Source organism: Primulina eburnea, chromosome 14 (assembly GCF_022965805.1).
Source record: "Primulina eburnea isolate SZY01 chromosome 14, ASM2296580v1, whole genome shotgun sequence".
NCBI lineage: Eukaryota > Viridiplantae > Streptophyta > Magnoliopsida > Lamiales > Gesneriaceae > Primulina > Primulina eburnea.
In genome coordinates, this window is record NC_133114.1 from 29216168 (window position 1) to 29229176 (window position 13009).

General features: G+C 34.0%; 2 protein-coding genes across 2 annotated transcripts; one reads left to right on the forward strand and one right to left on the reverse strand.

Moving 5' to 3' along the window:
- The first annotated feature begins 267 nt into the window (after positions 1–267).
- On the forward strand, positions 268–1374 carry LOC140811320 (uncharacterized). The gene has a single exon (XM_073169178.1). The coding sequence runs from the start codon at positions 268–270 to the stop codon at positions 1372–1374; it is 1107 nt and encodes a 368-aa protein (XP_073025279.1).
- Positions 1375–1923: 549 nt separating this feature from the next.
- On the reverse strand, positions 1924–7051 carry LOC140811714 (zinc finger CCCH domain-containing protein 32-like). Its single transcript, XM_073169770.1, has 7 exons — positions 6712–7051; positions 6453–6598; positions 5837–5902; positions 4726–4845; positions 4282–4611; positions 3809–4126; positions 1924–2915 (listed from the first exon to the last, which is right to left on the reverse strand). The coding sequence occupies exons 1-7, from the start codon at positions 6803–6805 to the stop codon at positions 2523–2525; spliced, it is 1467 nt and encodes a 488-aa protein (XP_073025871.1). The 5' UTR covers positions 6806–7051; the 3' UTR covers positions 1924–2522.
- Positions 7052–13009: the final 5958 nt, after the last annotated feature.

Consider the following 13009-nt stretch of genomic DNA (forward strand, 5'->3'; position numbering starts at 1 on the left):
TAGATATAAATTATTATTATTTCAAAGAATGACATTTTGCAGTGTCCTCTAACACACTGCTACTGATGACTGCCTTTAAAAAGCCCCTCCATGCACACGCTCTTTCACCAATCCAACTTAAAAGAATCAGCCCTTTTTCAAACACTTGAAAACTTTTCCCATATTTCATCCAACTTTTCTCCTCGACTCGCCAAGAACAACATTCTGCAAAGAAGAAAGAAAACAGTGTAGTTTGTTTGATTTTCATCTCTTGCAAGAATCACAATCATGTCACAACCAAAACCCTCCCCAGAAGCTATACCCTTCCCTCTCTTTGAACCCATTCTCACTAACACGGGCTTCACATTGCTCCAACGCAACACAGCCGCGCTGTCTCAGCCGAATGAGCGTCGGGGCCGGAAGAAGCCTGCAGAACCGGGGCGGTACCTTGGAGTCAGGCGGCGTCCCTGGGGCCGATTTGCGGCGGAGATAAGGGACCCCACTACCAAGGAAAGACACTGGTTAGGGACCTTTGATACTGCACAGGAAGCGGCATTGGCTTATGATAGGGCGGCCCTTTCGATGAGAGGCACTCAAGCAAGAACAAATTTCATATACTCCGATCAAACAAATTATTTCCACTCCCTAAATGCGAGCCCTTTTGATCATAATCTTCAAAACATTTTTCACCAATCATCATCCCGGAACAGACGATCTGAAGCCAACGCAAACAATTCCACCCCCTGTACTCAGCCTGATGCCTGCAGCATGGTCAATCATACAATCCAACCGGAAGCAGACGCGTGTCATTCCCATGAATCTTCTTCACCACGTAATGATCATGATGAATACAGCACTGTCTTTAACCTCTCCACATCGGACTCAAATTCTGGATATCTAGATTGCATTGTTCCCAACAAGTACTTGAATCCTTCCAGCTCGTCCGAGGGACAGATAACATTCAGCCCGAACTTGAGTTTTTCATCTGGCAAGTCCAACATTAATCACCCGTGTAATGAAAGCTACAGCAATGCACTTCTTTCTGATGAATCCAGGATTGGAGATATTGAAACGATGGGATACTGGAATCTTGAAAACCCTGAAAACTTTTCAAACTGTGATGATCACATGGGTTATGGATTCTTGGACTGTGATCAAATACAGTCATGGGAGGGGTTGGGTTCCAACTGTGAGCTTTCAGCCATGATAAATAACCCTTTGTCAAATATGGGAGCTGATCACATGAATAATCCAGTTATTGATTATGAAAATAATCCAGTTTTTCCGATGACGAACATTCCAACCAGTACAAGTGCTGGTACTGAATCTGATGCGCCAAGTGGTTGCTCGTCTATGTTTCCTTCTTTTGTGGACTTGGGCTACCCACTCTTTTGAGATTTGAAGGTATCGAGGGTTAATTAGTGAACGAGATTTTACATGTATAAGTTCTTGAAGTTGATATAATTTTCTCATCTTCTCATGTTATTACCATTGTATTTGTTAATCACTTTATTGTGTCAAAATGAAGTAGGGTTTTATCAATCAAGCGTGCTATAATATTATCATATGTGACATATCCTACCCTTGCAACCAGTTAAATAACAACATTTTCTTAGGTATATGCTATACTAATTTGTAGAATTAAGATCGTACAATTAATCTATGATCGTCAACACATTTACAAGTCTCCCGGATCGATATATCATGCACATAATAAAATTTTAAAATGTATTAACTTATTAAATTGAGCAACTTGTAGTCATCATATTAAATATTAACCATGAAATGTCGAATTTGATAGTATCTATTAACATAAATTTATATCTACGTAAATAACATTGAATAAGGCCTTTCTTAAAGGTTCCTAAGGGTATTCTAATGCAATGTATTGCATTATAATACGTACTTGTATCAGTAACATAATCCCATGGACAACTTAAGATGTAAATGAACAATAGTTGACAAATTCAAGATTTTCTATACAGTTTCATGTATTGGTCATAAATATATAGTCAGAAGTATTCAAGCAATTCAGACAATATAACTACATATCTTACATAAAGAGGCATTATAAATTTGCCTTGTCATTCTCCAAGTTAATCGCATCGCTTCCACTGCAAAGCCCCAGACCCAAGAGAACCAAAACAGACGCATGCCCATTCAATTTGGGATGATCTTTTAACGAAGAGATCAACGGACGAGAGAATAGCGAAGATGGTTAAATCAACGTGGAAGTGGTGAGGAATGTATCTTTTCCTTTCTGAAAAAGATATCATAAACAGACACGACAAGATTAAAAAATGGAGCAGTGCTGACAAATGCCTAAAAGGAGGATGTTTGTTTTATTTGTTATTGAAAAGACTTGGTGAAAAGGATAAATATGGTCTTGCAAGATCTTTTGGGGGGTGTGATGACTTTATTTTCTAACGGAAATTGTAGTCCGGTGATCATATTATGAACACGGATGGATGTTGAAGTGGATTTGCACCAATAAATCACATCTGCTTTGTGACAGAGAAGATCGGATGAGTCGGCCCTTCTGTTTATCTTGATGTGCGAATCTCACCTCCCTGACTTGTGCTACCACTTGAAGAGATAGAACTCGTTCCAGATTGACGAACACTTGGTTGAGAAACATGCTCGGTTTTTGAGAACATTGAACCAACTGAGGCACTTGAACTGTTCATAGATGACATCTGTGCTGAGAAGGCATCTTGACTGAAACCAGAAAGTAATTCGGGCCTCAGGTCTGATGACGAAGATGATGGAGCCAGAGTTGCACTTGTTGATCCCACAGGGTAAGGTGCAACAGGCATATCAGTTAGAGAGGAAGCAGATGGACTATAACTCAAGGTTCTCATCGAGTGATCGAATTTGCACGAGGGGCCAAATTTGCAGACTCCATTTTGTGCGTAATGCAGACATGGTGGTGCTCCCTGAAAATGATGAGAGTAATACGGAAGGTGAGGTACAAGTCTCAGTAACGACCATACAACAGAATGGATCACAAGTCCAAAATCGTAACCAAAGTCGAAGAAAATCAATGGACAGAGGGGTACCCCACAACTCCAAGCTACGAAAAGCTATCAGAATATGCCTACTCAATCTCTGACGTTTGATAGAAAAATATCTAGAAGACAAATACAACCCTTCTAATTCTGGCACAAACTCATGCATCACCCAATCAAACTGTCCCACACAAATTTTACTCACCCGATTATTTGAATGCTGACAGTTAATAGCAGTAAAAATATTTTCACCACTACAGTTGTAATCACTGTAATTCAATGACACCCACTTTTTCCCCCACAAGTAACAGTTACAGTTTTGTAAGCCAATACTTTCAATCAAGCAATAATTCATTCCACAGAGCCAGAAGAGGTCACAATTAACAGGTACTTACAAGCTTCAAATTACTAGCAGCAAAAATTTTGTTATTTTATCCAGTATAATAACCAAAGGAAATATACAAATGTTTCATTCCTCAAAGTTTCTGTTCTATATCAAGATACTTAAGTACTGATCTGTCAAGTTCTAAGGAATCAAGGAGAATTTAATGTTCTCGCTGGAAAAGGCAAAATTCGATCTAAAAAAGCATAAAGAATCACGATGAATATATAATTATTTGCCAATTTAGAACTGAGGATGCACTTATAGTATGTTATAATTGCACTCATAGCATGTTATACTTCGTTTAGAGCAGGTACTAGGTCAAAAAGAAGATGCCCATTTAAGGCTGTATGCAATAGAAAATTAAGAACACCTTCATATATAATTATTGGTAAATTAGATTGACAATAACAGATTCAAAATAGAGCTACATGCTTACTGGGCGTAGTGGTAGACCCATTGGACTTAGCATAAAACTTGTTTTTTGTGCACTCCACTCAGGTGGGTGATGATATTTACAAGTAGATCCAAATTTACAGTCCCCTGTCCTCAAATAGTACTGGCATTCTGGTTGACCGGGCCTTTCTGGAAATGCATTTTCCTTTTGACTGCTACTTGAGGGACCAGCAGACGAAGTAACAGGAAGGTATGGTCCGGTGTATGAGGTTGCCTGAGGAGATAAATGGGCGATCCTATACATTGTGCCTGTACTGCCAGGGGGTTGGGTACTTGGGAAGCCCGCAGGGCTAATTGGCGCCTGTCCAATGCACTTCTACTAGTTAGCATGAAACATAAGCATTTAAAACCGTCGTAGTTAGAATAGAATAAAAGCATTTAAAACGGTCCTGAAGATAGGTAAACATGTGCTCAATAAGGAAAAAATAAGAGGCAAAAAGTTTCATCTACACTCACGGGGTAAGGTGTCCAACCAGGGACAGGAACAACTCCTGGAGGAAGGAGCACGTGACCATAACTTCCAGGAACATAAGAACCAGGAAGTATGGGTGGCCTGGCTACTGGCCAGTTGCCTGAAATTACCCCATATTGTTGAGAAGAATGAATAGGAGGCTGCAACGTTGGATAAACTGCAGGCGTGGGCACAGCTGCTGGAGCAGCCAAAGCTCCTGGACCAGGAGTTCGCTCTGGCACTTGGATACCAACTGGTTGAGGATGATGATATTTACAGGTAACACCAAACTTGCAATGCCCTGTTTTAACATAATATGAACATTCCTTTTCTCCCTGCAGCAAAAACTCAACGAGACACCTGGATAGTTAGTGAAACATTATCTAAAATGAAATCATAAAAGACAGAACAAAAATATGCAAAAGCTAATATATTTCAAGGTGCCTAACCGGTCGCAAGGGATATCCAAAAAAATTCAGTGTCACTGGACCTGAAGAACCAACTCCATGCCTTGGATGGTGATACTTGCAGGATGCACCAAATTTGCACATTCCTGTCCTCATGTAGTACTACAAATTTGGTGCAAATAGTGTTGGTATAAACTTCAGTACAAGTAGAATAATTATAATAAAATTCGTATGAAGGCGATCAACTTCTTTATTTGTTTTTAACAACTACAAATAAAATAACAAAAACAGAAAAATCTTAGGATGGAAACTTTTACATTACGAATCTGAAATAAATAACAAAGGAATATGGCAGGTCATGCAGCCATAAAAAAGTAACAAGAAATCCTCATTTTCATCAATAAAAATAAGGGCCAACTCTAAATAATAGCTGATGGACCTTAGTCACGACAAGTTTCATTGACAGATTCTAGTTTGATCCAGCATGGTAAGGCCATAATAAATGTATGACGGCAACAAACTGATGAAATACGAGAGAAATGTAGCAGGTATTTGTTGTTTATTCTGGCATATATTACGACAACGAAATCAATTTACAGGACAGGAAAGAGTAAACTTTTAAATTAAAAATAAGTAAAGAACAAGAGTAACTTATGGACTTGCAAATAGGATCAAACGAAACAAGAGGATGATAATAGATAGCAAGAAGACGAAGCACCATAGATCAATAAAGAAAACTGTCAACCAACAAAAGACAGGAACAGGATAACGATCTAAGCAACTGATATGTTTCCAACATAAAAAATATGATGTCGTGCCGACGTGCAGCATCCATAAATATAAAAATGACACAATGGACACAACCATGTGGTTACTAATTTGATACACCACAATTACCATCAAACCAAAAAAAGACGAATGCCCAACCAACCAGTAGAAACTCACCTTTCCAGAACCAACAAGAAGACAAATTTATAGTTAGGCAGCACAATAAAAGAAACTGAAATTCCCAAAACATCAAGTAACCATTAAAAACATCAAGTACAAAATGTAATACAGAGCACTTACATGTATGTTCTATATTATTTAGCAGTTTACATATCATAAACATGGTGATTTCAAAGAAGAAAACCAAAGGCAAACAATCGTAGACCTGACAGACAGGTTGCCCAAAGCGTTCTGGATGTTCACTTCCGCCAGCCCTCGTAGTTCCCATTGCCTATAATTAGTAAAAAAAACACACATTTTATCGATTCATTTCCTCGGTAGAATCTTATAATAAGTCAAAATCATCACAACCTCACTTAAACAAGAAATACTCCACTTTTACTAAAATTACTACAAATTCCATACGAAATTCCACTATTCTACTCAATGAACGTGCACCAGAATAGAGTGATCAATATGATTTAAATGTTTTTTCTCGATCTCATCTACTTCTGTTTCATCAAAATCAAAACAATATAAACACCTCTGAAACAAGAAAGACCGGTTGTGTACCTTCATTGCCATGAATATTTCATTGGACACCATCCATTAAAATCAATGCATGATTTCATTCCAAAAGAAGATATCATTCCAATCTATTTCAAGACTACAACTATAATCAAAGCAACACAGAAAAGACAACATTTTTACTCAAATTATCAATAAATCGGCACAAAACATCAATAAATTTCAATCTTAGACACAATGATCACACAAACAGTGCATCAAAAAGTCAAAACAGAATCCTACTGCTCAAAAAAAAAAAAAACTGAGGATTTTACCACGCCACGATCACGGGGATGATTGAACCGACACCTATTGCCGTATCCACAGAATCCAGTCCTCAAGTAATAAATACAATCGGGATCATCAGGCCTCTCAGGGTACGAAAGGGGCCCACCGCCAAGCCTCAATTGCCATACAGGTTCTGCATTAAAATATCAACCTCAACTCGTCAACATTACCAAAAAAAAATGCTCCATTTAGTAAAATGGAACTCAAATTCATGTGAAATTAAAATGAAATGCAAATGGAACCCGCCTTCAAGCCCAGTTTCTCCTCCCGGCGCCACCCATTCCCCCACCGACTCCCCCGGTACCCCTTCCATTGCCTGGATTCCACTGTACCTCTCCATACGCAAACACACACTACCTCTAAAATATACACACACACAAAAAAAAGTATAAATACACAAGTACAACACAAATATTTCACAATGAAAGGAAGGAATTCACTGAGATAATGCAAGAACTTGGGTATATACACGAGTGTATAGATACAAATCACACAGAAGTGCGTGTGATTGTGTGAGAGAGAGGCGGTTTGATCGAATGGAATTCGATAGTTTTAGAGAGAGAAGGGGCTTTGGAAGTGATATTTTGGGCACTCACTTCCCTCTTATATATCTCACACACTGCAGTGTGTGGTGTGTGTGTGTGTGATTTTTGTGCACTTTTTGTGTGTGTCCCCCTTTTTTTTTAAATAAAATTAAAAAAAAATTCCGTTTTCTTAAAAAATACTTTTCTTTTTTCTTTGTTTGTTTGGTCAGTTTTATGACGCGCCAAATATGTGTACCTAACAGTAATCTCACGCATGATGGGTGTCACTTACTGAATGGTGCGAAAAGACCGATTCGTCCTCCCCTGTTGTAATTTTGACCCATATATCTTATAATCCACATTTATTTTTATCATTTTTAACCCACATACAAGAATAAATTAAAACTATAATATCTATATTTTTCAATTGGACTTTATCTTAATTATATACTTAGTATTCTTTTACATTGCATAAATACATGACAAATACTTGTGTTAGACGGTCTTACGGGTCGTATTTTGTGAGACTGATCTTTTATTTGGATCATCCATGAAAAAATATTATTTTTTTATTATGAATCTCGGTAATGTTGATATTTGTGAGACCATCCCACAAGAGACCTACTCTAAATACTTTTTCCAAAAAAATAAAAATTTAAATTTGATTACTCAAATACAAGAAATAGAAGTTGGAGTTTATCTCGAAAGAACATGTTTAGACGCGAGCTTCGAATGATTGTCCTACGCAGGCTATGGATTTCTCGTGAAATGTGATTCAATGACTGCTTGTGTGAGTTAAAGTCAATATTTTTGAAGGAATTTTTGATATAAAGCGTTTGATATCTGTACTGAATCCTATGCTTTTGAAGTAAATCATTTGCTTTGGTATCACTCTCTTGTTGCTTTATTGGCGGAGGAAATGAATAAAAGATTTTTACATCCCATTCGAAATTTAGAAGATTCAATTGTACAACAAATTCTTGTGTGGCCCCAATAAAAAAAGGTTATATTCCATGGTTTCATCTACATCGAATCTTATATATATATATATATATATATATATATATATATATATATATATATATATATATATATATATATATATATGCATGTGATGATAATTCCTCATGTTACAAATTTGTGGGAAATTTGATTTTTTTATGGTCTTATATAAAATGCGTTTTTATGAGTATAATATTTTACGTTGTCAAATTTCAGTATTAATATGTTATATTTTTTTATTTATAATTTTAGTTATTTTTCTAACATGATTTTAATATAACGTATATGATGATACATCAGGAATTGTAATGAAAATGAAATTTAATTACCAAAAATTGAAACATATGACTAAAAATGAATTTTGATATTTTAAAAGATCAAAATGATAAAGAAGCAAAAATAAAAATAAAAAATAAATCAAGAGTCTTAAATTAAATTAAAATATTTTCTTCTTTCGTTTGAATTTTTGAAACGCTTTTGAAATTATAAAATTGGAATGAAACATAAACATTTATTATAATAAAAATTATTTTTCAGGAAATATATTATTATTTTAAAAAAATGATTTAGAACGTGAGACATGATATTTCATTTGATTACGATGTATGTGATTAAGTAATCTTAATAATTTTACCTGAATAATATAAACTATGTTTATTAATATTAGTAATATAATTACGCAACGTTAAATTTTACTGCCTATCATTATGATATAATACTTGTTAATATTTGTAAAAAGATTCACAGATTAATTCATAATATATATATATATATATATATATTATTGGGTAAATCGAAGTAAAATACATATGTCAATTGTAAAATAACACAATAAATAATAATAATAATAATGAAGCATAATTTAATCATCCTCCTCATTGAATGCGAGCAGCGGCACATTGCCTTCTCTCTCTCCAAAAACCATGCATGCGTCGGCGCCTTGTATATTTTGTCATTATTGCTAGCATATCTTCGGGTCTTTCCTCCATTAATGCTTTAATTTAATTTAATATAATTTAACATACATACATTGTATGCGTGTGTGTATGTATTGTAATAACAACTATGATTTTTATTTCGACAACAAATTTGAATTTACTACACGATAGGAATTCAATAAGACGAATGATACTTTATTAGAGTCCGGGTCATGGATAACCCATGATATTATATGGATAGCCCAAATCATTGTCAATCTACAGGATGATTCTTCATAAGTCGGACAGGTAGATGCCCGAGACATCTTCTCCCCAGGCTACCAGAAGTTCGGGCTTTCATACAAACTTCCAGATGATTTCTACCCGGGCTATCTCGAAAATAGCATTTTACTCGAGTGCAGCAGTATGTGCTATCTTATATAAACTTGACAATCATTACTGTCAGAATCACACGAGTTTACCGTGTCCGAGAAGTTATCAGAGATAGAGTATAGATAGCCACATTACCCTAATTAGCAGGTGTACATTGAAAGCAAGGTAATCATGTGATTTCTTCTTATAACCAGCAGGTATGTTTTACATTAGAGAGATCTGATTATTTGGCTTCTAAGTTCTTGGCATTCACGTATATTCACACATATACATAGTCATTTTTTACTTCATCCTTCACCTACTGACTTAGGCATTGGAGTTAGGGATGACATTTTTCCCCATGAGAAAACCCGAAACAGGGATCGGGTTCCTCGATTTTTTCGGGTTTGGTTTCGGGGATTTTTTAAAATCCCCGATGTAGTTCGAAGCGGGTATATGATTACTATCCTCATCCCCGAACCCTCCCGAAAATAACATCAATAATAAAATAATAATATTATTAGTATCAATAATATAATAATAATACTATTTTTTAGAATATTAATAATAATATTATTATTATTATTGATATTAATTTTAATATTAATATTAATATTAATATTATCACTAATAATAATATATAATAATAAGTTTTGATATGAGAAAAATCTCCAAATCCGTCATCGTCTTGTCATATTAATATTTTTGAAATGGAGATGAGGGCAGTGATAAGAAGTTGATCTCCGAAGTTTCGGGTTTAGAGATTCCTCGAACCCGAAAAAGCGGGGATCAGGATTGATATGTGGGTGAGGATGGAATTCGGGAACGGGGATGGCAAACCTGCTCCGTCCTATTGCCATCCTTATTTGGAGTGACGATGTCGGACACCTCTCCGACGTCCATTCACTAGTTTATTTCTTTGTTTTAGGTTACGGTTGGGGCTATATCACAAAAATATACATTCACCATATGACATATCTTCTTGCTCATTTTTTCTAAACAAACTCTTATCAGATCCAGTGAATTACCCCGAATCTACTCACACAATTCACTTGAATCACATCAACAAACGATATATTGTTATTACACCACATAGACATGTTTAAGTTATAAGGTGACTTCTTTATCATTTTGAAATATTTATTTGGTAGTCTTTTAATACTTCAGATTTTGTTTATGGCAAAAACTTGTGTGAGACGGTCTCACGGGTCGTATCTGTGAGACGGATCTCTTATTTGGGTCACTCATGAAAAAGTATTACTTTTTATGCTAAGAGTATTACTTTTTTTGTGAATATGAATAGGGTTGACCCGTCTCACAGATTTTGATCCGTGAGACGGTCTCACATGAGACCCACTCTTTGTTTATTACTTCTTATACATTTTTCTTTCTTTCTTTTTTTTTTATTTATACAAAACTATTCTTATAGTACACTATTTATCACTACAACAAAAAAGGGACAAAATCATAATTGAACTTGACATAGCTCATATTTCAATATATTCTTAAAAAACTTCTAGTATTATGTTCTACATTATTACACTAAAATAATAATTATTGATTTTTAGAAAGTTACGTTAACTAATATGCAAGTTTTTTGGAATGATATATTTCTTGAGTTATAATTTAATATTTATGTTCTAGTTGAGAGTCGGCGTAGTAGAAAAAACGACCTAAAAAAGAGCTATAATTGGAAAAAGTGAGGTAAATTCGTTTAGAGTAGGTCTCCATAAACTTTGGCTTGTCATTTAAAAACCATTATGTATTAAACTAATAAAAAATTACTTATAAGCTCTAGAAGTTTACATTATGATAAACTTGAGGGTGAATTCAAACAATTAATGAATTTTAAATTTCAACTAGTTATTTTTTGAGGTATTCAAATAATTCATTTAAATATTTTATCAAATCCAAATTTATGATTCAAATAGACCTGATTGATATGAAGTTTGCTCTATATTAGTACAAAATAAATGCTTAATCTCATAATCATATTGTCATCGTCTTCATAAAACTCGTATAATAATTATGGGTAGCATAATTAATCATATTGTTCTTGTTACAACACGTTTGGTTCAAATAATTAAACAAAAGTGATTCATGCACTAAATAATTAAGGTTAACATGTAACGATTTCAAATCCATGTATTTCAATTCTAATATTTATCGTAAACAATCAAATCTTGAATCCATGTACTACTTATTTACACATTAATTATATAAAATACAATAGATTTCCAATGACACCATTATTAAGTTAATTTTGAAATACACCGCTAATTAAAATAAATACTATATAAACATGAAATAGATGAATTTGAAGTTTATGATATCGCTGATTTGAAAAATATATTTGAACATATTTGAAATCTATCGTCACATCCAAATACGAAACCTAAAAGCTTTTTCTCCTTGAACATACAAAGAATAATGACTAATTAAATTCTACTCTGGTTTTTTATTTTCTTCCAAATTAAAAGCACGATGGGTCCAGCCGTCCAGTTTATCTCGTCGGTGCTGCTTTGACTTTTCACTCGTGCTGGTGTGGTCTGGGCAGACGTTTTGTAAACGCATTTAATATTATGCTTCTTAAATTTATTAAAATTTAAGGCAATGCCTTGTGCATGTTTGAGTTTTCCAAAAGATTTTCATTATTCCAAAACATATATAAATGAACACACATCCCGCGTTATTTGATCATGTCATTTTCTGAAATTTTGTCTTCTTTTTACATGTTTTGAAATTTGCAAGACGTTCGGTGTTCTCTGCTGTCAAAGTTCAATCTTAGTAGAAGTGATGTTGACGTGGTGTCAATGTGACGTTCACATGTGCAATATCACATCAATGTTTTTGATAAAAACCATTAAAATTGTCAACAATTGAAAGATATATGACAAAGATCCGCATTTGACAATTTACAAAGAAGACCAAAACTGTAAAATAAGAAACATACTAGATGAAAATTTTCAATTTTCCCAACCTTTGTTTAAATTTTTGTGGTTGTTTTCACACAAATATTTAATTCTAGTTATATTGCACATATCAAATATATAGTTAATAACCTAAATATAAGTATTTAAAGTGGTATCACCGACTCAACAATTTTTTTTTGCTATGTTGTTTATAGCACTAAACTAATACCTCATTTAATAAATAGTCAAAAACAATATCCCAAAAAATATTTTCTTAGAATATATTCCAAAATATATTTTCTTATAATATTGTCCGAAACATTCAAAAACAGTACTAACACAGTAACACTGACTATATATATATTTTTGGTTTACGATTGAGCTACAACTACTAAAAAACATACAAATTTATTTTTTAACTTAATTTTTTCTTAAAAAATATATTTATTCAAATATTGACACATCTCATATAATTAAATTATAATGCGATATTTTTTATTATTATCCCAAAATATTTCATTCTCACATATGACAAACAAAAATATATCATTTTCATCTTCTTCTTTTTTTAAAAAATATTTTTCAGTTCAATCACTCCACAAAATGCTGTATTATTATATTTTAATTCAATATATTTACTCTAAAATCTTAAAATATCTCATGTTTGAGCTACTCTTAAAAAGTATTTGAACCTGTATAGATGAGTTTTGAAAGATTTAGCAATTAATTAGTGACCAGACTTGCCTTAAACGCAGCCCAGTCCAGCCCATAAGCCACTGATTTAAAATTCCATAGGAATATGGCTCTGGCCCAATGG

Excerpts from the sequence above, each read along its gene's own strand:
- LOC140811320 (XM_073169178.1), top strand. The coding sequence starts at position 268 with ATGTCACAACCAAAACCCTCCCCAGAAGCTATACCCTTCCCTCTCTTT.
- LOC140811714 (XM_073169770.1), bottom strand. The coding sequence starts at position 6,805 with ATGGAGAGGTACAGTGGAATCCAGGCAATGGAAGGGGTACCGGGGGAG. Across the intron at positions 4,612-4,725 it reads TTGGATATCCCTTGCGACCG|GGAGAAAAGGAATGTTCATA; the intron begins GTTAGGCACCTT and ends TTTTTGCTGCAG. Across the intron at positions 2,916-3,808 it reads TGGGTCTACCACTACGCCCA|GGAGCACCACCATGTCTGCA; the intron begins GTAAGCATGTAG and ends CATCATTTTCAG.